At 37.5% G+C, this 22,597-nt stretch overlaps 1 protein-coding gene across 1 annotated transcript in view; it reads right to left on the reverse strand.

The window, feature by feature from the left end:
• Positions 1 to 904: 904 nt before the first annotated feature.
• The window catches only part of PCSK1 (proprotein convertase subtilisin/kexin type 1), a 28,122-nt gene continuing 6,429 nt past the window's right edge, over positions 905 to 22,597 (reverse strand). The window contains exons 4-14 of the mRNA XM_079331683.1: positions 21,336 to 21,482; positions 20,803 to 20,879; positions 19,072 to 19,160; positions 14,824 to 14,996; positions 12,494 to 12,706; positions 11,239 to 11,339; positions 10,047 to 10,280; positions 8,727 to 8,884; positions 7,156 to 7,289; positions 5,433 to 5,594; positions 905 to 3,918 (exon numbers count right to left, since the gene is read on the reverse strand). Coding sequence (XP_079187809.1) covers positions 3,556 to 3,918; positions 5,433 to 5,594; positions 7,156 to 7,289; positions 8,727 to 8,884; positions 10,047 to 10,280; positions 11,239 to 11,339; positions 12,494 to 12,706; positions 14,824 to 14,996; positions 19,072 to 19,160; positions 20,803 to 20,879; positions 21,336 to 21,482 — 1,851 coding nt within the window. The 3' untranslated portion in view covers positions 905 to 3,555. The remainder of the gene's footprint in view (positions 3,919 to 5,432; positions 5,595 to 7,155; positions 7,290 to 8,726; positions 8,885 to 10,046; positions 10,281 to 11,238; positions 11,340 to 12,493; positions 12,707 to 14,823; positions 14,997 to 19,071; positions 19,161 to 20,802; positions 20,880 to 21,335; positions 21,483 to 22,597) is intronic.

The following is a 22,597-nucleotide window of genomic DNA, read 5'->3' on the forward strand; positions in this document are numbered from 1 at the left end:
TATTTTCAGAGTTGAACAACTCATATGCCAACTTTCCTTAGATGTGTAATATTTGGAAAACATGAAGAGGAGAGGACACTTCGCTTGAAAACTAAACTAACAAGTTTGGAGTTACAAGTTGTGACTGATCAGAAACTCTGCTTGGTTAACTCAAAGCAGGGGAAGATAGAAATTTCAAATACAGCATTTCAAAACTTAGTCAACTTGAGAGAAAAAATGCTGTTTAGTGTGGAGGCTAGGTAGTTTGCTCTAATTTAGGCTTAGATTTCTCTCTTAACACTACTTCAGAAATCAATTTTCTGTGTACATTTACTTTAAGTATTTCTCCTAAGGGAATGTATCCATTGAATTCATATTAGGAGTTTTAGTTATCCTTAAGGCTTTTGACAAAGCAGATTTTGTAATTGAGAGGTAGTTGGTTACACTATTTCCCGTGTACAAGGGTTTAGGAGTTTGTTTCTCTGCTGACTTGAAACATGAGTAGTGGTGGAGGGAACAACAAATATTTCAACTGTTTTCATGGAAGGAAGTGAAGATCCATATGTTTACCTTGACCCCCTGACTCTTTTTGCTGCAATATTTCATTTCAGTGCTCTGACGCGAACATCTGTATTAAATAGGCAGAATTTTTTAATTGTCTGAATCACAGACACTGCTGCTGTCAGTGATGTCCACAGCAAACCTTACTTGGCTGCAGTGAGAAGGAAAAAGTGAGTGTTACTGGTGAAGTGATCCCTTGAAAGCCCTCATTTTCAAAAATTTCAAATTTTTTTTCCACCCAACCCCTGGTTATTTCCCCAAGTGACTCTTTTTCATTCTAAATCAAATTTCCCATTCCTTTTAAGTCAATGGTTTGACTTCATCTTAGTGTTTTCTTTACAAATGTTAAAACAACACACTCAGCTCTGCTAACACATTGTATTATGCTACTAGTAGACAGATTTTAACATCACATTACATACATGTTGCAGTTGCTGTTGTAACATGCCTTCTAAAAAATATGTTTATTGGATGAAATTTTCTCTTTCTCAAGAAAAAAATCTGGTTCTTCAATATAATTTATTATGCCTTTTAAAATTCTGTCTGTTCAGTAAAATCTTTGCTATATTATAAATACCTGTAACGAAAATATAATTTAAAATTCTGAGAGAAAACTTTTTTTTTTTACTTTTACATTTTTCACAAAACCCACACAGGCACCAAGGAAAGACTAACAATAAAAATAATTTACTCCTGTACAAGCTGATCTGGGTTGGAAACATTCAAATGTGAGATTTTAAACTTGTCATCTGTTATAACTTTGGCTACAGAACAGGAACTGATCTTAAAATAACAGAAGGTCTTTTGTTTCCCACCCTTTTAACCTGAAGATTTCTTTCAAGGCCTGATGGAGTGTTGTTAGTACTTTCCTCACTGTAATATACCTGAATGAGGACTGGCTAAATCTGTTGCTATCTGAGGGAACCAGCCTCTAAGCTTCATTGCACAAGACTAAAAGTGGCTCTTACCTTGCCAGATGAGTCTATTCTGAAAATTAAACATTAGTGAAAATAAGTGCTCTCATTCTGTAATAGCAGCAATTAGAAATTTTCATGGTTTGCTTGTTCATTAGTTATGCATTGCTAGAAAGCTTTTGCATGGGAAAAAAAAAAAAAAAGAAAAAAACCAAAGGGAAAGCTTTTTGATCTGGACCACTTGCAGGGATTTTTTTTTTTTTTTAATGACTTCTCTTCCTAAGCAAATTTCTTAGTAGAGAGGGAGCGATTCAGTACAAGAGACGTTCAATAGTGGAGATATTCAACTGTTGACTAGAAGAATATTAAAGGATCCTTAAAGCTGGCAAAAAGGCAGGCTATGCCCAAGACAGGCATAAAGCCACCACGCAGAATGTTTTTAAAATGTTTTTTAAATCTTATATTTGGTAAGACAATTTCCAAGGTTGTCTTTAGAAAAGTAATTTTTTTCCACAGAAGACTGTGTAAATTGGTTTACCTTTAAATTACAGAATTTAATGTGAAATTTGAAAAAACTTTTATTTGAACTGATGGATTATGAGCAAAATGTTAAATTCCTGTCTTAGAGACACTTGCATAATTTTAAGGAATAGACAGAGAAGGAGAATCTAATCAAATACTTCTAGAGAGTCTGCAAAAAACATTTCATTAGTAGACAAAAAGAAGAAAAGTAAAAAGCAGTCAGCACTTCTTGGGAATTTTCTTTAGCACTTCAGTGAGATAACTATCCCCTGGGGATCTTCATTGCCTTTTTCTAGATCCCCTACCTTTTCTGAGTATCCAACGTGTTTGTTGTTGTTGTTGTTATTGTTTTGGTTTTTTTTAATTATGAGAAGCAAAATAATATATAATTTTGACTCTCTTTAAAGAGGAATGTGTGGAAAACTGATAATGTTAGGGAGTTGCTCACCCTATTTGCATGTGGTGAGCCACCTCTGCCTCAACATTTTCTTCCCAATCTACATTCCATGATCATCCTTCTCAGGGTATTTTATTTTTAAAATCTCAGACAATTTTGCCTTGTCTTCCTAGATGTTTTGGAAATTTTACAGCCTTTGGGTGGACTTTCCTGCAAAAGCTACCTTTTCTGTTTCACTTGACCTGACCCTTGCAGATGTAGGCATCTCAGAAGGCAGCTGAACTACATTAGAGACCCAACTGCAGCTCCACAGGTAGGTGGTTGGAGCCCAAGGCTCATTAATTGACACAAATAGATCAGTACTCCATCAGTGATTCATAATCCATGAAAAGAAAGCCAAGTGCTCTGAAGTGAGACTCTGTCCTCATTAAACACATATGGCCTAGAAAGACCAGGCTCATAATTCAGGCACTTCAGCTGGGTAAGTCCCAAAACAGCTGGAGAGAATGCCATCCCATGGTCTGGGATGCCTCAGTGAGGGCTCTTTTTTATTAGTGTGTTTCTGTCTGTAGTCTAAATTTTGAACAACTTCATCAGTGTTCAGTGATGCCCCAGTCCAACCCCAGCCTCCCAGATATTCCATTACAGGACAACAGAAGGGCAAGGGAGAATTGTTTGGAGAAGGAACAAAACACCTGTGATGGAAGCAGTACTGGCTGCAAGTATTAATCAGAATAAATGACAAATATAACAAAGACTGCAGTATTCAAGACAAATCCATGGATGAGAATATATCCCCATAGCTTTGGCAGTTTGGTTCAAAACTGCTTGGTAATTCAGGTTTTGAATCCTACTGCATACTTCAGTGAAGAGGGTGGAAGAATAAGTAATGTGAAAATTGTTTAAAATATAGTATTAGGGTTTTCAGGGGAGCACTATTGCATTTTGTGCCTGAGGGGGCAAACCTACTCTGAAGAAAGGTTTTGAAAAAAGATAATACTAAAAAGTGTAATTTTCCTGCCTTATCCCCTCACACCTGTTTTTTCCCTTCCTTGATATTTGTATTAAATATGAAGCAATCAAAGCAGCAATCAAACAACTAGAGCATACACAGAGTTTGGGAAAAAAAAAAACTACAGGTGGGGAGAACAAATATTTCCAACTCAATGCCATACCCTACAGTTAATTTCCTTCATTTATGATATCAACCAATGCTTGCAGCAGTCTATCATCTCTATGCTTGTAAGGTTTGGCATTGTAAAATAGATCAACATAGTCACTGTACAGGCTTTCTTCTGAGCCTCTCAACTGGGAGGGCTTGTTCAACTTTTTCAGAGCTTGATAGAAGTGTTCATATGGAATGTTTAACTTCTTGCTTGCGATCTTCTTTGGCAGCTGCTTCTGATCCATCTGTCTGCTAAAAGCACTTTGCAGTAAATGCAGCATGGCCTCTGATGGGATTTTATCTTCTGCTTTGTCATTGCTGCTACTGGTTTCTTCTGTGGCTTTGGGTTTTTCACTCAGGCTCTCCAGTGTGGTATGGTCCTAGAATACAGATTAGCATGAAAATAGGTCAGATGTCAAAGAAAGACTGACTGGATTAAGGTTTGCTGTGGTTGGTGATCTCCATCTATGGGTGGGCAAATGTTATTTTTTCATTCAGAAGCCACTTGGGCATCTAGAAAACAAGCAGACCATTATCAATCAAAACAAACTATCAAAAGGGATTATGAAATATCAAACACCCCCCTCCCCCCATAAAATAGGCAGTTATAAATTCAGATTCCACATTGGCAGGATACAACAGGTCATTTTATACCAGTATTTGTTCCAGTCTTAAGATATATTTCTGGCTGTGCATGGACACAGCACTCAAAATGAAGGAAACATATATACAGTGGTGATGGCAGCTCTGATTGTGCCTTGTACTCTTAGGAAAATGACAAAACCAGTGTTTCCACGCAGTCTTCTCTGTAGAGGTCCTCACTTGAGGAAAAGACAGTGAAGAACGGCTAATTGGGTGGTCATAGCACATATCTAAGAGACTTGGAAGACCAATCCCAAATACAGGTTCATACAGCAGCTGGTGAGAGGCATGCTCTTGTTTCAACACTAATCTATGCCTGCAGATCTTCCTCATTCGAGCTAGAATAGTATCTCTAACTGACCATTCATTTTATCTTCATGCAATTTTTTCCATGTCCACTCATTTTCTCCTACAGCACCTGCTGAATCCACTTTTACTTTCTTCCAATAGATTTTCTTGCCCATGGCTGCCAGACCTGGGGACAATTATGTAATGGACTTCAAAACCATTGTCTTGCCCACCTTTCATAACCTGTCTGAGCAAGGTTAAACTATCTGTGCTTTATGTATGTCCTAATTACTTAATGGGGAGACAATTTGATGTGATGGGATTATTTTCTGAAGCTGTTGACATAATCAAGCTCTATGAAAATGTGCATTACTACCATCCTGTGCATCCTGAAACCCAGGGTCACTTTGTCTTGTCATATTTTTAGAGCACTGTTATCTGTAGGGTAAACAGGGAGTGCTAAAGGATCTGGCAGCACAGATTCACTGAGCCAAACCTTTTGATTCAGTGAGTCCCTGACTTTGTCCAGCCCTTTACTCCTGAAATTCCTTCCAAACTCACTGGAAGCACTTCAGCAGGAAAGATTCCTTCACAATGTGACACTTGTTCTCAATAGAACTACATAAATTTAGTGTGTCTGTTAGAGATGTCTTCCTCCCTCTTCTACCACTCAGCTGAATTAGCTACAGAGTTCCTTGCTTTAGGAGAAATTTCCTTTTATCATCCTAGGCTCATTATATTTTGTAATTTGAAAACAATAAAAATATCAGTTTTTAACATGGGCAAAATTATGATATGCACTCAAAATCAGTCAGGGGTTAGATGAAATGAATGAATGCAAAATAAATATGTATCTTCTTACTAAGCAAAAAAAAAACCAAAAAACCCCAAATCAAAAAATAAACCCAAAACATTTTCTTATAAACTGAAAAACATGTAAGGAATAAATATAATGTAACTCTACCTCTACAAGATCCGTCATCTTCTCTACCCCTCTTCTGTCATTTTGCACAGCATTGTAGGATGTATACACACGTGGCTGCTTCATGTGTTCAGGCTGGGTTGCAGTGCCATGCAAAATCAATTTCCAGTTTACAATCCTCCCCTCATTTTGTATTCGTCTGGACTGAAAAACAAACATGGCATCAGAATAGGTTCTAAGGACATGAAAAATCAAAATAGACATTTGAATGCAAAGTACACAGAAGTGACCAAAGCTAATTATCAGGCTTTCAATACTTATCTATAGAGTATGATTCACAAGCATAAAACCTGCAGATGTGGTAGAGACAGAGTATATTAGAATGTGGGATTTAATACAATAGCTTAACCACTCAAAATATTCACATTTTCATGTAACAATTATTAAATCATCATGCAAGCATCAATAGAATTTTGTCATAACACAGAATGATAGAAGTTACTGAAGTAGTATTTTGCATTATTAGAACTTGTTCACTAAGTCATTCCTTGGTAATTTCTTTATAAAAATTACCATTGGAAATAATAATGTGAGATACTATTCTTTGCTATCATGTGATGTACAACAGCAATCTGAAATACAGGGTGTGGAAGCAAGCACCAAATATTTATTTATAAATTTTGGTGGCACTACCTCAGAAATAGAAAGTGGAAGAGACAGGTACAGAAATCACAAAAAGCTACAGGGTGAGGAAAGGGTGTGTTATACCTTGAGGACAAAAATCTTGCTTTATTGTAAGTTTCAGGAAGCTCTCACTTAAAATGAGAGCTATTTACAAACAAAATGCTCTTCTTAACTTTGTTCCACAAAAATGCATTCAAAGAGCAGGATATCTGTAACCTTTTAAGCCTGCAGCATTAACACTACATTGCTGATAGTAATATTTACTCCTGGTGCCTTGTCCATCTGCTCAGCTCTTGGCCATATCCTCCTGTTTACAATTTGAGGCCAATAGGGGTTGAAGGCTCAGTGTCTAATAGCAAGCTTTCAGTTTTTGGCAAGATCTGACCCTTAAGGACAGGCCTATTAACAGACAACTTCAATGAGATGAGTGAGCTTGATCACTCTCTCTTTGAAGGGAACTATTTTTCAGTTGCCTACCAAGCAGCTTAATTCTGTCTTGCTGTTATAATCCATATCCCCAGTTGGCTTTAGTAAACTGATTTATGTTGTATCTGTAGACTACTTGGCTTTAATCCTTAAATATTGTTCAGCACTAGCTACTCTCAGAATGAAATCAGGGAAATGTATACATCAGAATAGGTTGCTGAGATCCCCCAAAAAATCATTAATTCAAAAGATTTTCAGGTGAAATGGTGAAATGGACCAAGAGAAGACTAGCTCCATGCTGTGTTATTTTATGCAGAAAAGAATTTCCAGTTACCATATGTTAATTTGATTTCATATTTCAATCCAAGAATCACAGAAAACTTTATTAAGTGGTTAATTTTGATGATGTGTGTCTGAGAAACACAGGCATGAAATTTTTTTGACAGGTATGCATTGGTGAAATGAGAATGGTACTTTCCATTTAGGTAAAGAGCAAGAAAATCTGACTCTACCTTTTTTCTTTCATCTTTAACCCAGCTGGATATTTAAATAACTCCTCATTCAGTTTGCTTAATGAGCAGGCTCGTTACCCAGCGTGCTTTGTAGTGATGTGTTACCTCCCAAACACAGCTAGTTAGCATACAGGCATACTCACCATATCAGTAATTCTCAAAATCCAGGTGCCTGCTGGATTTTCCCCCCATGTGTGGACAGACATGAAGTCCCAGTTCTTGAAGCCATTGGGAGATTTGTCTCTCTCTCTCTCAGCCAGTAAGACAGTGCTGGTCCCTGTGTGGGTGCAAGATCAACATTCTGATTGTCCACGCACTGCCTGTTCCTACTTTTCATATTTGTCAGTTTGCATGCTGCCTAGAGCAGAGGTGACCTGGAAAATATACTGTTCAGCAGTGGCTCCTTTAGCAGTTGCTCCTATAATATTTTTACAGCCGTGCTTAGGAGTGCACAAGCTGTTAGGTCACACCAAAGAAGGTACATCTTGTTCAGTGTTCTATCTCTGGCATGAAAAGGTAGTGAATGCACATGAAAGAAGCATAAGGAGAAGACGTCACGCACAACCAGTCTTTCTCACTGATGAGCTGTTCAAGAAACTTCTGAAATGGAAGTTTTGAAGGCAAACCAGCTCATGCAGTATTATGAAACTAGAGTCTTATTGTGATTTCATCACTGGTTTGGGGTATTTTTTGGTGAGTGGATGTATATTACTACAGCCTGGTCCTCTAACAGAGTGAAAAAAGCATTTTCATTGTTATTGTTACAAAAATGCTGCAGATCACAAAGCATTTCTGCAGCAAAAGGGTTCTACTGCACAGGGGAAAATTTGTTTGGCTTGTTTACATATAAGGAAAAAAACCAAGGAAGCAATATTTACAGAATCAGGAGCAGTGAAACCCCAAGGAGCCTTGTCACACTTTTTAAATATATTTAAAGGTAATGCTATAAATATAGAAAGGAATGGCATACATTTGCTATTAGTGTTTTGCAAGAAAATAGAAAAACAGCAAAAAACCAGGGAAGAACAATTTAACGATGGAAGGAAAATGATAGTGCAGTGGAGGCAGCCGTACTTGGTGATTGCTACCTAGAAACCGAAAAATTAGATCAGCCTGATATTTAAATTCATATATAAAAGCTTGTATTTTTTTCCTATTAATACCACTTGATGTAACAGACTTCACTCTTGGCTGTTTATAATATTTTTTTGTCTTATTGTGTTGTTTCAGGGCATTGTCAAGACAACATGCCATATTCTAGCTCATTTAGTACAGTTGTATTAAGGAGCCTAACAAAACACTTTGATTTTTAAATACACCGATGTGGAGATGCATGAAATGAAACCTAAGGAATCAGATATCTTCAGTTTTCCATTAGTCTGCTAAACCACTGGAAGTCTGATGAGATTATTGATCTATAATTTGTTGTCTGCCAGGAGCCCTGCAGTTCCATATGTCCAGCTGCCTCTGTGAAAATGTCCTGTGCCTTCATTTTCTGAAGGATGATTTTCAAATCACTTTTCACAAAAAATAACCCAGAACAGGTGAAGGTTAAATAGAAGTCTCTATAGCTCCCTGGATGCTTTATCCTCATTGGATTTGGCCAATGATATATTTAGCTCTCTTGAACCGCTGAAAGCCACCATTTTTTAAATGAAGTAAATGTTACACACTACAGCAACACAAACAAATAAAATATATTTGCCTCCCGTACCTGATGGAGAAACCAGAGTGACATGAAGATCACCTCTACGGGAGTACTCAATCGTTGCCTCGAGCTGCACATGCTCCAGGGATGCAATGGAGTTCTCTTGACCCTCACAGGCTTTTGTGGGAATTTCAATGATGACTTCTTCATTTGCTCTTAATAATCTGTCAAAATTGAAGTAGTTCTTTGATTACCCACAGGAACTTCTGATTCTGGGTCATGAAGTGTAAATGACGTGTTTAACAGCCATTTCAGAATGAGAAAGGAAGAGTGACTGCCAGCTCAACAAAAAAAGGTAATGTCTGCTCTTCATCCTCTGCACAGAGAGAGACTCTGCATAGCTTTCTCTGCACAGTTCCCATTACTTCCAAATAGAATGGGTGTCTAAATGTGCACATAAATAATTCTAAATTCAGGATCATGGGATCTTTGTTTTGTTAATGTAACACAGAGGACTGCAATAAACATACATAAAGAGCAAATGTGGAATACATCAGTAATAGGTCAACATCCCGTGAAAAAGACAGAGTCCATAAAAACAATTTGATAGTAAAATAGCATAAATAATAAGATTACCAAGCAGCGACTCTCCAAAACACTGCAATACATTTCTGCAGACAGACCTTTGTTGCATTCACATAGTATAATTTCAGCCTTTGAAACAGATAATCTTTTCCTGGATAAAATTCCATATGAAAACATGTGGAGACAAAAAGAGTCTAGATATCCTTATTGATTAACCAGCCTCAGTGACTAATGATAACTAATCTATCTGTTCACACTCACTGTGCTGTTGGCACATGGCTGATAAGATTTTTCAATGAGCCTTTGAAACAATTGTGTTTCCTTACAGAAATGCTACAGACATGATTAAAGCTCAATGTATCACCTTGATTTCAACATATATACAAGTCTGTCCAGGAGAATAATTGCTGAGACCCATTACAGACACTTTAATTTCTTAAAAATTTTCGTGAGACATCAGAATCTTTTTATCTGTCTTCTGATGGCTGTCTAAAAATCCACAGCCCTGCTGATTTGGCTCAGCCTCACTGTATCATCCTTTCATACACCGTCTGCACAAGCAGATGTAATAATCTTAGTCTTTGTTAAGCTTTCATACTAGTAATTTCCATCAGTCTTACACTAAAAAAACCAAACCAAGAAGCAAATGCTGCTTGCCTGCCTCTGGGAATGCAGTCTGGCAAAACTAAATTAATCAAAATAAGTCCTTTATTCTCGTTCAGAGCAATCTGTGAAGAATATGATCCTTCAGGCTTTATTACAGTAGGCACCAGCTTGGTAACTGGTAATGCAAATCCTTACCTGGGTTCAAAGCTCTTGTCTTTGACAATACACTCTCTTTTTTCTGGTACACCTTTCCATCTTTTGGGATCAGCTAAATCTACCAAAGCATTGGCATTGAGTAGCCCAAACCCAAATCGGCTGTTGACCATCAGTCCTGCTCCATTTTTTTTCCATCCTGGATTTCCAGCCAGTGGATCATATTCTGAGGTCCACACAACCAAGTGCTGCATATCCCTCCAAGTTAGATCTGGGCTGTTTGGAAAATGTTTCTGGTTAGTTGTTTCAGGGCTATCTATAATTTTTCTATCAATTATTAAACTGAAACAGAATGTGCTTTGAATGTATATGGCAGACCAATGTTTTATAACACTCAGCATGTTGCATTTATACTTCACAATACTTCTACAGGCAGAAAAGATTTCTGTGTCCATGAAAAACAGGTACCTAGCAAGAGTAGAATCCAATCCTCCAAAACAATTCAGGTATTTAAAGTTAGCTAGCAATACTAGAATTTTCCATCCATCTTTTTGGGACCTGGACTTTGAAAACTGGGTATTTTATTCCATCTGTGACTCACTTTACCTTTTAAAATATCTAAGTGTGTTGGCTTATGTCACCAAAGGGGTGTGCAGTAGAAAATAGAGCTGAATCTACACCATACAAATATTAAATATATGCACTATTGCTTAAAGTGTTTTCTGTGAAAAAAGTCATTGACCTGTCCTTTCTTAGCTTCCCCAAGGCCTAAATTCTGACTACCTGCCCTACAGGATCCAAAGCTGGCTGCTCCCTACCTGGTAAAACAGACAATCTTGGGCACCTACCCTTTTATGCCACATCATTGGCAGAAATCCTTCTGTAAATTGGCTGAGGCTTAGTTTGAACTCCTGCAGCCTATTGTCTTCAAATCACACTCTCCTGAATCCATGTGCACCCTCACTTTTAAGTGCATCTGACCAGAAATCAGTAAATGCTGTTGCCAATAAACAAAATATTCCTCAGTCATCATGATTTACTCACCTTTTTCTTGCTTTTCTAGGAAGGTGTTGGGGCAAGCAGCTGCTTATTTTAAATCATCAGTCTGAGCAAATCTGACTGACAAAAGGAGGAGCTGTAGTATGAGATAGTGCCTCTTAAAACAGGCATTTCGGGGAAGGCAGTGGGGTGGTTGAGAGAGAGGAGTTTCAAAGATAATGGTGTGATATCTTACTTTGCTTCCAGTGCCAGAGCAAAAATTCCTGCTGCCAGAGGTGCAGATGCAGAGGTCCCTGTGTGAGTTTCTGTACATTCATTGTGAAGATCAACACTTGTCTGCCAGAAAATAAAAATAAATAAATAAATAAACAAAACCCAAAAAAACCTCAAAAGACAAAAAATCCCAAACCAATTAAAAAAAAAAGGCAAAGAAAAAAAGCATAAATAAACAGTTGTAAATACAATCATACCCATAATCACAAACATAACTCTGAGTTCCATACTTGGTGCATATTAATACACTCTTCAGCAGCAGAAAAATGGTAAGTGTTTAAATCTGTTTGTGTTTCATTCCACTCTTTTTACTTCGACTATAATTTTAGTATCAAAACATTTTGTGTTGGAACAAAATACTCCCACACTGAATATCTTATTTTAGTCTAAAGGTTTCACAATAAGTGTTTCAGGCTTACTGGTGATTCATGAAAACAGATCATTGTGTTGGGCCTAGAACATTCAAAATTACTGCTTACTAGGAAATTGCTCATAGGATTAGCATTGGTGTTCTGCTTCTTCTTCAGCAGAAGAACTATAATTTGTAATGAATAAACACCAAACTCATCAGCTCATTTATCTAAATCTCAACTATAAAGAGAAGCCACTTAGTAAGGACTGATCTCCAGGCTAACTTGGAATAATGCTGCTTTAATCCCCACCAGTGCAGTGTGTTGTAAAATTAGCATCTACCAGGGCTGGACAGAAATTACAGGTATTTCAGGATTATTGTACCTCAGCAATTTTCTTCAGCACAATTAAGGGAGGCACACAGACTGGTGTGCCTGCTTGCTGAAGGTTCAGATGCACTGTTGCTAAAAATGGTAATGGCAAGGTGTAACAGAGGCCCTGACATCACAGGTTTTCTTTTTACTCTGAATCTCTCTTCATTTGCCCTTTGTGAAGAATAGTAGCATATCAAACCATGCAGAGACCACTTTCATACAAAAACAGTGCTCGCAAACTGCAGACAAATTTGGCATGTTGATTTAACTGTGACACGGTGATTTTGTTTAACCATTGATTTAAGGCAGAAGAATACAGGAATACAAACACTTTTTCGACTACAAATCCCTTAAAGTTTCCAGACAAAAGCTCTAATCACACAGCACATAACATAAAGCAGGCTCTAAAAGCCAACCATTTAAGAGGTTTCATTTATTATTTGCATATATCATACCTTTCTATTTGGTCTGAAACTGGCAAAAGTAACTTACAATTCTTTGGTCAGTATAATCCCCACTGCTGTATGCTGTGGCCAGGGTTGAAGAGCACTTCTCTGCATACCAGGGAGAAAGCCCTTGCTGAGAAGCACTGCTAATGGAGATGGTGTAGATGCTGTCAGTGTAACCATCACAGTCACAGTTGTCACCCTGACGACCTCCATTCCCTGAAGCCCACACGAAAATGGAGCCTTTCCCATTTCGGCCCTGGGGGGGGAAGAAAAGAGGAAATTAATGGTTATCAAAGAGATTTCAGATCTCACATTGTATCCTTAATAACTCCTTTCCCCCAAAACCCTAATATAGCAATTATAGGAGAGGTGCAATTTCCATTAAGCACTGTAGAAGATAGAGACAGAATAAACCAGCTGTTTGAGATATACCACTGCTCACCCTACAGCACAATTCTTAATCTAACTTAGGTTTAGTGTTTAGTGTTGTGGATACAGAAGCTTTCCTCAGGTTGTGAAGTTAAAACCAGAGTCTGTGTTTAATAAGTATATTTTTCAATGTGCTGCTGTTTGATCCTCACCATTTCTAGAAAAAAATGCCTTTATTTAAAAAAAAAATTGCCAGTTTATCAGGGTTATTTAATTTTCCTTTCCTGTACTCACAGAGGTATGGGTTAGGAGTATGAATGGTGGACAGACTGAATACCCTTCCTTCTCTCACAGATCTGTGGGTCAGCATCACCAGCCTCCAGGCATAACCATCACAGCCATCACAGAGGAAACATGCACCATTATCCAGTCTTAACCTCTACTAGTTCTTCAGAAGAAAAAAATGTTTCATGTGACAAGCAGAATTTCTGGTGTTGTTTATTATTAATATAGATGCTCATATATATTTATTATTAATTATGTATATTTAATATTCGACAGCAGTTGGAATACAATTTTTTTTTATTATTCTACTCAGGTGAGATTTTAAGTTACTTGTGCAAATGCTAAGATACTTACAGCAATTAAAACATTAAAAGCAAAGAGAAGTAAGATATACTCTGTGATACAAGTTTTAAATTTGGAAAGACAAGCCACATCAACTACAGAAAATAATACAGTAACTTTGAGAAAAAGAGGTGCAGTGCAGAAAAGCACTGGTGTATCCTAACACCTGCTCTGATTTCACTTCTAGTGATGGTAGCACTTTCTTGGTTCTTCAGGTTAAGCCTATGCTCCTGTTGGGATTAGAGCTGCTGTCAATCCCAACACTGGCTGACTTTAAGCAGAATGGAGACCAGGAAGACCTTTGCAAAAGGAATTCTTGAATCCTGAGAGAAAAATGCATACATTTGCTCCCCATTATAAATAAAACAAGTTGTAAAAAAGGATACATTCTCCAGAAAAGAACCTGCTATTTCAGAGTAAGACCAATGAATACTTGTTGCCTAATTTTCACCTTTAATTCTCCCTTTGCTCTTGCTACCTACCTGTGGGTATATAACCTGTTACAAACTCTCTCCTCTCAGTCTCCATTATTCCCTCAGAGTATTTGTGTCAGCTGTCAGCCTTTGAATAGTTCTCTCCTTTTCTCCTTCTGCCTACTGATGTTAATTGCCCTTTATCCAAATTTTTCTGTTTGCTTCTACTTCAAGCTATTTCTCCCTTCTCCCCTCTATGATTAAATTTTCCTCTCTTTAATAGTACCTGTCCATCTTGAGATATGTTTTCACCTCATTGGCAAGAGCTAGAGTAGTTTGCTAATAAATTCATGGAAGCTCCCAGTTTGCATCCTATTTATCATTCAAACAGATCCAAAGAGTGTAACATGAAAAAAACAAACCTGTAAAAATATTGCTCCCAGTACCCTTCATCATGCATTTACACTATTTTACTTTTAGTTGGATTATTGCATGCACCAATTTATAAATTAATGCAATTAGCACAATGTGAGTTCATCCATAGGGTGCTAAAATGCATCACTATTTCACATAGCAAAATATTCATGGAGTAGGAATTTTGTATTAAATTTTATGGGCTTTCAGTGCAGAAATCCAGTTACTGTTCAGTGTAAATCAAGCAGCAGAGAAGGGTGGGTGTAGGGTGAGACAAAGGCAGAAAAATTAAGGATGAAAAAACCACCAAACCTTATCCATGGAGATTAGCAGATAAAATCCAATTTTAAAAGCCCTAATGGTATTTTCCTAAAAGTCCCTTCTGGCTGGAAATTTCTCTCACTTGTACTATTAGAATATATCATGTCCATTCAAATACATTTTGATCAAAGACAGCACAAACCATTTTCATATTTTTATCTGCTGCCAACCATTTCAAAATTGTCTTTTCTGCCATAATTTTGCTTTGTTTTTCCCTGAAAAATCATACCTGGTTTATCCCATACTCAAAAGCTTTCTGTGCCAGTCTCCCAGGTCCCTCCACAGTTTTGCCATCATCATTAGGGCCCCAACTTGCACTGTAAATATCCACATGTTCTGGATTGAAACCAATTGAGCTGGCCTCAATAGCATCGGTGACTATTCCATCCAGCATTCGTATACCTTCACAGGAAAAAAAAAAAAAAAAAAGAAGCAGGCTGGATTTACTTTCTGTTTCCTCCTCCTTGTCTTTGTCAACTGGTTTTAACGTTTCCAGCAAAATTAAGTCGTAAGTGCTGCAACCACAGCCGACTGCTGTTTGTATATGCAATACTGAGAGCAGCTCCTGTCAGTGTAAAACAGTACAGTTAGACTCTATTTGCAAAGCTCAGTTTTTCTCTACAAACATTAAAAAAACAACTTAAAATCTTGTTAGCCTCCTATTTATTTCTTTCTCTCCTTCGGCAGAGACCCAAGAAGATGATGTCTTGCTTACTGTTACTATTTTTAATTATCACATTCTCCTTCTTCCTCTTTGTTCTCTCTTACATCTGCAACAAAGACTTCTGAAACTGCTAAAATGCCACCAAAATTAAATAGGTTCTACTAAAATTACTTTTATCTTTTTTAAGGGTTCTGAGAGTTTTAGTTCAAAGATGCAGTTCTGAACGTTCTGACCAAAGCACTTGGCCCTCACAGTCATTAAAGGTTTTGCTGTGACGCTGCAATTTCACCAGCTCTTCAATCTCCACCACACAAGAAAAAAAATCTCACTGTTTTTCTACTGCCACGTTTTTTTTCTGCTGTGAGCAATCCAGAGATATCTAGTCATTAACAATTTATTAGGAGCTGCATGATCTAATCTCCTTCTGAGCAAGCCTGAACTCAGTGGTACTTAAAATTCAGGTGCAGGCAGCATTCATCTGCACTGGATCCTCTGCTGTGCAAAGCTACAGCTCTGCAGTGGGGCTGCTACCACTGTCCAGTGCTGGAAGACAGCTTAAAAAGCAGAAATCTGGCAAAATTCCCACTGTGGCATGGCTCTTAGAGCAGCAGCAGCAATAAAAGAGCCACACAGTCAGGATTCAGCCTGTGTTTACAAGCAATAAAAATGTATGGGTTCCCTTGGATTTGGCAGGTTAATACTACAGCAGCTGCACCATTGCTGGCAGTTGGTGAATTATGAGTACTCATTTTCTAGTATTTTCCACAAAATGGGGATTCAGGCAAAGCACAGCAAGCAAAATGTAGTCATTCTATTAAAAAAAGCTACCCAAAAACACCCAACAAAATACCTCCAGCCTTTTTGTTGCAGCTTGGTATCTTCTTTTTTTTTTCCTTCTTTTTTTTTTTTTTTTTGTGGCATCAAGCAAAGAAAAAAACCCTGCATGCATAATTCTTTTCCCAAATGGCTTAACCTCTTAATACTCCTAGTACCTCAGAGATAAAGCTGAGCTTTATTATTTCATATTCATTAGTGCTAACATTGGACAAAGGAGTTAATCCGCTTTACCACAGCTGCTCCAGTATCACTCATAAAGCTGGGAAAAGCAACAAGGTATATCCTGTGCCTCAGGTACTAAAAACACCACTTACCCAGGATTGTCTTAAACTGAGAATGGTTTGATTACTCTTTTTTCTGTTGGCTCAGAATTGCCAGATTCTCTCATGCCAGCAGAGGTCTGCCTGCGTGAAAGTGACTGCAAGCCCCAGGTGAGAGCTTGAAACAAATAATGAGATAGTGGGAATTCAAGAAGTAATGTGCAGATACTTCTGGCAGAAAAACAACAAAGACAAGTCTGCAGATAAATAATGTAATAAGGAGAAAAAAAGAAAGAAAAAAAACAAGCCCAAGAACAATGACTCCACACTGATGAAAACAGTTTAAGGCAAAAATCACTGCCTTGCCTTCCTGATCATCAGAAACCCTGACTGTTCAAGTCAACTCAGGGATCTGATGTTTGAAGCAATATTCCCCTAAGCAGATTCCAGTTATGTCCTCTTGTATAAACTTTCTTCTATTCATGCTCCAATCATCAGTCCCACAAAATCAAAAGCAGGCAAAGCCCAAGATAATTTCAGACACACATACATGTGTCTGCCTGGCAAAAGGCTATTTTTAGTAACATGTCACTGTGCACAAACTCTCTGCCCAGCCCTTTGTAAAATGTAGCTCCTTAATAATTTAGTATCCATGTCAGCACCATGGAAATATCATGAGACAGTGGTATAGTCAGGTATGCGAGAAAATGCACATACCCTGCTTTGTACCAGAGGTGATTGATACACATTTCTCAGTTCTACAAGGACTAAGAGGTGAATGCTAAAGGGCACTGAAAGGTGTCACTTTGAAAACTGTCATTAAGAGTACTTTGTCTTCACACAGTGCACAGAGAAGCCAGTGGTACTCACAGCCACAAACTACTGGAGAGGCCAGTCAATGTTTCAGAATATGGCCAGGCATGGATGCCACTGGAGAGAACATTCAGGCTTGTTAAATTCAGTACTTTCACAGAAAACAAATAAGAACAAAAAATTGGAATATTTTGTTTTACCCCTCAAGGCAAGGTTAAATCAACCTGTGATGCTGAAGGCTGGAGAACAAGGTATTGCATATGTCAGGGTTTCTTTTCCTAAAGCAGATATTGCTGACTATCAGAGAAAAGGCACTGCATGTAGACCACTGGACTGCCACTTAAGGAAGTCATCCTGAACTAATGTCAAGTAGAAGTGTGCAGTGTGTCATTTCATGGATTTAAAAAAAAAATTAAAAAATAAAAAGGAGAAAAAACAGCCTCTGGAGAAGTGAATCCTGTAGAGTAGAGCTTGGATCACAAAACAAATGTTTCAGTGTATAGCTACTCCAAATTTATCTAAAACTTTTGAAGACTTATCTTTCACTGCTCTTTGAATGTATTTTTCTCCCACTCCTGTCTTAATCAGTCTGGTTACATTTAACAGCTTACAATTTCTTTCAACTTTTCCATTCTTCCTCCTCCCCTGCCCAAGTGTATGCTGCTTTCTGGGTAATGTGGATTGCTGGACTGCTTTTCCTGCTGTTATTTCCTTTTCTAGATAAATCATCCCACACAGACCTGTAGTTTGCATTTGCAAATGAGCACAGATCATATGCAAATAGCTGTGGAAGAACCTCCTCTGTAGATGTTGTAGATGTGAGAGCCTTAAAATAAGGGCACAGTGGGAGTTCAGACATCTCTGCAGCTTCATTCATTTTGCCTTCCTTTGAAAATCTGACGTCTTCATATTATGAGTGAGATATTTTATTTAAACATATTATGACAGCATAATGCATTATGGCAAAGGCAAACTGCAAAGCTGACATCCATGACAGCTCAGTGGAGTAACTGAGAGCCAACAGAACACCATGCTGAAATGGTGGGAACAACAGTTATGGGTGTCTATTGCCACTCATTCTTCCGCTGTTTAAAAGGAAAAAGAGGGAATAAGGGAAAAAGTAGGACTGTGCAAAGAACTTCCTCTGAGCTAAATAGCCATTTGCAACTGATACTTGCATCATGGTTATTTCATTAACAACTAACAGATTGATTCAGTGACTGAAAAACAAAAAAATATATTGACTGATAGGCAAGAAAGACTCTACTTGTTTTGAAATTTAACTTACGGTGACAGTAGAGAATGAAAGTGTTGAAACAAAAAGGACAACAGTTTGCATAACATCACTGACATGACCTTTTGAATGTGATTGTGTAAATGGAAACAATATGCTGCAAATATAGATTGGTATAATTTTGTGTACTCCTGCTTTCACTCTATTCAATCCCTCTCCTCCTGCAGATAATCATAATAAGTAATTAAACCTTTATTCCTTAAAAGATACTGTCTTAACTCTAGATAAATTATAAGTTGTTGTTGTTGTTGTTGTTATTGTTGCTGTTGTTATTATTAATTGTTGTTAATATTTTTAACATTATGTTTACTACTTTAATTACTATTAGCATAATCATCATCCCTGCCTATACTGTTGCTGCTGTTGTTTGATAGTCTAACTTTCTATCCATGCCTTACCAAATTCCAGACTTTATTAGAGAAATCCTGTCATATACAGGCATTACTCAGGACTGTTGCCAGACAGGATTTTGAAGCTTATAACACTGCAAGATAAATGTTTTCCGAGAATGACCAATCATTCATATTTCAGATTAATGGTATCTGGCAACATTCAGTATCTGTCTTGTTTCCATTCATATTAGACACCCAATTATTTTTGTTTCCTTACCTCCAACCCTGGAGTTGTAGGCTACTCCAACTCCACATTTTCTGTTGTTGGCTTGCATGGCAATTTCTCCCGCACACCGTGTTCCATGCCTGAATAAATGCAGCAAGAATAAAGAGCACATCATAACAGCTTTGCTGTATTGTACAGAAAGACTCATCAAGAACCTTGATTTATTCAAATTCTTCCTCTCATTGAATGCAGTGCAGTTATTGAAGAGCTTTTGAGTTGTACCTACATAATACAAAAATGCTTATTTCTCCTAAGCCTCATTAAACATAATTTTACCTACTTAATGTTCAAAGGAACATTTTCATGAGATGACAAATGTTTTCCTTAATTTCACTGTAGATATCAGTATTTTAGTAGGATGAAAAAGTGGTACAAAATTATGGGGCTAAGAAGCTGTCTTCAGACAGAAATATGACACAAGTATTTTTTAATTACCCACTTAGATACTTTTTTCCTAAATGATTGGATTTATTTAAGATTTCAGAAAGTGAGTGTTGAAAGTATCACTATCGCTAGTTTTTTCTTGTAACAAACTATTTTCTACACAATTCTTTTTTTTCCTCATGGGTGATTTTAATTCATCGATACAGAAAGCCTTTCTATTATTCTCAAGGTAAGAGCACTGTATAATGTGATGCTACAGATTGTTATTCAATGTCATGCTTCAATGCTTCTTGGCTGAATTCCATTTACTTATTAAAAAAGATTAGAGGCAATACAGGTAGATTTAAGAGATAATGACATCATAACAAGAAGATAATGGCTTCTTTGTCTAAAATAACTCTGTAACAAAGTAGAAATGCCATTTTTCAAATGTCTTATTCATGGGATTTTTATCCTCAGACTGATCTTTCTTTTTTCCCCTCATACAGTGATTTATGTTGTGAATGCTACTATATTGTCTGATAGGAAACAGGGGACCAATGCATCAGCTTCTTGCTATCTGTACTGAGTAGTGGCATCCTAATTTGTTTAAGAGATTGACCCTTTTGTGCACCAGCTTCTGAGGGGGTCTCTCTCTACTGTTCTCTTTCTTATGGAAAAGATCTATAACTGGACTACAATGGATGTGCCCACATCTGACAGATCCATCAAGAGAATTCCATTTTTTTTTTTTTTTTAATTCCCAGTGTAAAACAGGGAATTGAAGTAAAACTACACTTCGGGAGGTATCATTCCAGAAACACAGAAGCACACTGAGACACATGAATAGATTATTCCCTTCATCTTGCAGAAACATATCACCATCTTACACTTAAAATGACATGAAGAAATTCAGGACACCATAGGGAGATTACAATTATGAAGTTCTCAACCTAGGAGTTTGATCCCAGTATTTATACCAATGTTATTTGAGAACACTCCCACAAAGAGGAGCACAGGAAGTTCCTTCTGAACATCCAATAGTGATTCTTTACATTGAAGGCAACCAAGTGCTGCCATAGGTTGCCCAGGTTGGTTGTGGCCTCTCCCTCCTTAGAAGAATTCAAAAGCCATCCTGATCATCCTCGGCAACAGGCTCTAGAGCTCCCTGCTTGAGCAGATGACCTTCAGAAATCCCTACTAAACTCAATCATCCAGTGATTCTGTTACACAAATTCTCCCTCTTACAAAATAATTGCCATGGGAGACATACACAGAAATTTTTCCATTTGTATCTTGCAACACACAAGCTAACACTGTAATGTTCTGTTCTCTTCAGACAACTGTAAAGCTACTCACTTGTTTTCGTTTGTTGGATCATATCGAGGAAAAGGATCGTGATCATTGTCATTGAAATCATAACTTGCCTTCGGGTCCTACAAATAAAGAAAAGCAGAATCAATTCAGACAACTAGAAAAGACATTTCTAAATTGCTAACAAAATGGGTTCTAGAGTCTGTATTTATTTACTTGATGTGCCTCATATTGGCAGCAATCAAGCTGGTAGAATTTGATGGTCATTAGCAATTCCATAACTTTTTCATGGAGCTTTAATAATTTATCAGTAAAACCACTACATACAAATGTGTCTGGGAGCTAAATCTACTGAAGGAGAAACAGAACAACAAAATCAACTCCCTGCTACCATTGTTAAGTGACATTCAGCTTCCTGTGGCACAGACCAAGTTCCAAATTGTGCCTAAGACAAATACTTCAGTCTCTGTTCTGCAGGAGCTGACATACAGAACAGATGGTGAGGTGGGGAGGAGCACCTGTTAATCAAATTTAAAACTCGCTAATCTATTCTATAGCATTCTGATGCTTAAACTTACATAGTTAGCATAGATATCAGTGTGATTCCACTCCAATCCATCATCTAGGACTGTGATGACAACTCCCTTGCCTGTAAATCCTTTCTGCCACACAGGAATAACATGGAGATCCAGTTTGGGCAGGGATGGAGTAATTCTTGTGTCTTGCTGTGGGACAGAAGGGATTAAAGCATGTCAACATTTTGTCCATTTATACCAAACACGTCCAAAGTCATATTTTAAAGGTGCTGTAAACAATCTCAGCCTGAACTTGTGCATTTTGCTCAAATTTTGCAAATACAGAGCAAAAATTAGTTTCATCAAGTACTTGTAGCACTGAAAGATTTACCACACTGCTTGAATATCCCTGGTGACCACTCCTGAACAAAAGACATCTTATATTTTTGGTAAGCAGGCAGCAGAAACTGAAAGGAGTTGTGGAGATGCAACAATGGACCTTGGAGCACTGGGTTAATAATCAGACCTGCTAATGTTTGTTCTTTCCATTTGGTGAGGAGCCAAGACAGTGCCCGCAATGCAGTGAGCTGGACTTCCTCCAAGTGTATTCTCTCCTTGGACATTAAAGTTATCCAGAGCAAAATAATTAATGGGTAAAACAATTAAGGTGGTGGTTTGTTTGGGAACAACTGTGTTGAATCACCATTTTCTCTTTACCACCCTCATTGCTGTCCCTGTGGTAAATCAGCTGGAAGTATGAATCAATTCTGTTCTGCAGCAAGCTTTTTGAAGAGTATCTCCTAAATGGGTCATTTTCCCCTTCTAATACTAAATGAGCAGTAATTTAATTTAGAAAACATGCTTACAGCCCCCCATAAAAGCACAGATGCAAAAGGAAGCACTTTCTTTCTGTTTCTCTGTGCACAAATACATTAGCTGGCGGCAGGTTTGTGTCTTTGTTTCCAAAGAAATACTGCATAAAATACAAGGCTTAGAAAAAGAAATTTATTATAGGGATGAAATTTCTTTTATTTTTTGCTATCTCTGACTACTTCCATTCAGGAAATTATTTGAGATTTCAAGTCTTGTTCTCTTGAATCCATTAAATAATATTTTTTCCTGCTGATGTGGGAAGGAACACTGGATAGAGCTAAAACTGTTGCCATCAAATCATAAAAATGCAGTAATAGTCATTCCCTACAAGTCAAAAAACATATTTTGGAAAAAAATATCTAACACATTTATGAATTTAATCAGAAAAATTCAATGTTCATTGCGAACAAGAGCAAGTAGCATGATTTTGTTTCTCACATGTGAAAACTAGA

Source organism: Erithacus rubecula (genome assembly GCF_903797595.1).
Source record: "Erithacus rubecula genome assembly, contig: SUPER_Z_unloc_7, whole genome shotgun sequence".
Classification (NCBI taxonomy): domain Eukaryota; kingdom Metazoa; phylum Chordata; class Aves; order Passeriformes; family Muscicapidae; genus Erithacus; species Erithacus rubecula.